This window comes from Condylura cristata, unplaced genomic scaffold (assembly GCF_000260355.1).
Source record: "Condylura cristata isolate star-nosed mole 26May11 unplaced genomic scaffold, ConCri1.0 scaffold00002, whole genome shotgun sequence".
In the NCBI taxonomy this organism is placed as follows: domain Eukaryota; kingdom Metazoa; phylum Chordata; class Mammalia; order Eulipotyphla; family Talpidae; genus Condylura; species Condylura cristata.
Genome location: NW_004567103.1, coordinates 16,553,650 through 16,556,153, shown reverse-complemented (window position 1 = coordinate 16,556,153; position 2,504 = coordinate 16,553,650). Strand labels below are relative to the sequence as shown.

At 39.9% G+C, this 2,504-nt stretch overlaps 1 protein-coding gene across 1 annotated transcript in view; it reads left to right on the top strand.

Moving 5' to 3' along the window:
* SPAG16 (sperm associated antigen 16) overlaps positions 1-2,504 on the top strand; it is a 678,503-nt gene that overhangs the window by 34,671 nt on the left and 641,328 nt on the right. Inside the window, exon 7 of the mRNA XM_004674324.2 lies at positions 662-779. Within this exon, the coding sequence (XP_004674381.1) occupies positions 662-779 (118 nt within the window). The remainder of the gene's footprint in view (positions 1-661; positions 780-2,504) is intronic.

The window sequence follows — 2,504 nt, the reverse complement described above, 5'->3', positions numbered from 1 at the left end:
GTCGCCTCCGGGGCAGGCGGGAATTGAACTCATGCGGAAGTGGCTTTAGTTTCTTAGTGCAGTGCTTTAACCCGCTGCGCCACCAGGGAGGGCCCTAAGTTTGATTTTACTCCAGATAAATTGCATTCAATATAAAAGTAAAAAAAAATTTTGAAGGCATTTTCATATAATTCAGATTCTGTGATGCTATCATATATTAATTGAATTTTCTCATATGAGATATCAAAATATTTTTATACTTTATTTTCTTAATGAACTTAATCGGGCTTGTGTTGAAAAGCATCCTTTATTCATTTCTATGCGAATAACAGTTTTCCTGCTTAACTTTGGCTTTTTGACCATTCTGAGAATTGATTTAAAAACCTCATTTTTTTCTCTCTCAATGAATCACAGCAATCTGAGTACATACATGAATATAGCAAAAGGTGGAGGAAATGGAGACCTTGTTAACACAAGAGAACTGTGATTCTTCTGCTTTCACCCCTGTGCAGGGATGTTGCACATGTCATTCTTTATAGCTTCTGGCCTCTGCAGCTGTGACCTTTACGGGGTTATTCACTTTTTATCCACAGGGGGAAAATTTGGTTTAGATGTTAGGTGGAAATCACTAGCCTAATTCAATTCCCCTTTAAGGTGAGATTGGCCTTTTTATGTCTCCTAGGTTGAAGTTGCATTATGCATCCTATGAACCAACAATGAGGGTGTTACATGAAAAGCACCACACTTTATTGAAGCAGAAAATGCTGACCTCCTTGGAAAGAGACAGAGCAGTTGGGCAGGTAAAGAGATTTTCAAAGCTACCTCAACATATCTTTACCATTTTATTGTTTTGAGAGCATAAGTAGAAATACTGGTTTTCTTTTAGAGATAAATTTAAACAGGCTTCACCAATTTTCACATAAAAATAGGATTCATATAGAAGCATTCAGAAATGTATTTTTGTGTTTTTTTAAACCTTTATGATTAAAGTAAACTTTTAACTAAGATGTAAATTTATAGATTACTATATCATTGAGAAATTTGTATGAGATAATGAATAAAAAGCTCCCTACATTTTTTTTCAAGATTTATTTATTTATACATATAGAACTGGGGTACAGGCCAGAAGTGTAGAGGTGAGACGATTCACCAGAGACAGAGTGGGGAGCAGGGCAAGCAGATTAACTGAAACACACTGCTGAGAGGAGCAGCGGGCTGTTCAGGAGAGGTCTGCCGCGCTATATGGGTCACCCCCCTGGCGGGGAAAATAGTTTCATAGTCTGTGCTTTAACCTGTTGCACCACCTGGGAGGGGCCAGCTCCCTACAATTTTTTTTTTTTTTAAGATTTTAAGATTGTTCATACAGAACTGGGGTACCGGCCAGAGGCTCAGGGGTGGCGAGAGGCTTCACCAGAGACAGAGCGGGGAGCAGAACAGGCAGATCTATGAAGTATACTGCTGAGGGGAACAGCGGGCTGGTCAGAAGAGGTCTGCTGCGCCATGTGGTCACCTCCGAGACAGGCGGGGATCGAACTCATGCGGAAGTGGCTTTATCTTCTCAGTGCAGTGCTTTAACCCGCTGCGCCACCAGGGAGGGCCTCCCTACAATTTTTTGCATAGACATAGGGCAGTGATGAGAGTTCCTGGAATAGAGTTAAAGAAAAATAATGCAAAATGTTTATGGGCCTTGTTTAAAATATTAGTAACAGCTTATTAGCAAATATTTTAATACTTAACATCCGTTTATTATGTTATATTTAACATTCTTTTATTATTTTCTGGGTTTCATCGTTACCAAGTTTTCCTAAGGTGCAAAACCTTGTATGTTGGTTGTGTTCTTCTTTTATTTTATTAAGACATGCTTTAATCCAAGTGTATTCTGCCTTTTCTGGAGTATAATTCTTAGCTACTAAAAAGCACAGCATCACTTGTCTGCTTGCCTGTGCTTCAATCTTCATTTTGTATTTTAAATGGTTGGATTCTATTACTAGTAGTGGGGCATAAAATGACTTTAATAATAATTTACATTTTTGTGACATTTATGACAGGTCTTCAAAATGTCAGCTCTATGATCTTTTCCACAAGGGCAAGACATCTTGGGGGACTAGAAGCTAGATTCAGTTTGCCCCTATTTCTTATCCTGCCACAAACTCAGCCTAGACTTTTTTTCTACTTGTCTTATTAAATTCCCAGCTTCGTATTTATCTCCCTGCCTCCCTTCTTGATTGTAGAATCTATTAGTGACCCATCCATGCATTCCCAATCAACGGATATATCTATCCTACCCTCTCTGACTGACCACTCAGACTGCATTTCACTGGTCAGGGCTAGTAAGGCTTCCCATGCCTCCATGCTGGCCTATACTCCCCTTTGTTTATTTATTTATTTACTTATTTGTATATACAGAACTGGTGTACAGGCCAGACGCTGAGGGGTGGCGAGAGGCTTCACCAGAGACAGTGGGGAGCGGAACAGGCAGATTGACGAAGTACACTGCTGAGGGGAAAGGGCGGGTCAGGAGAGGT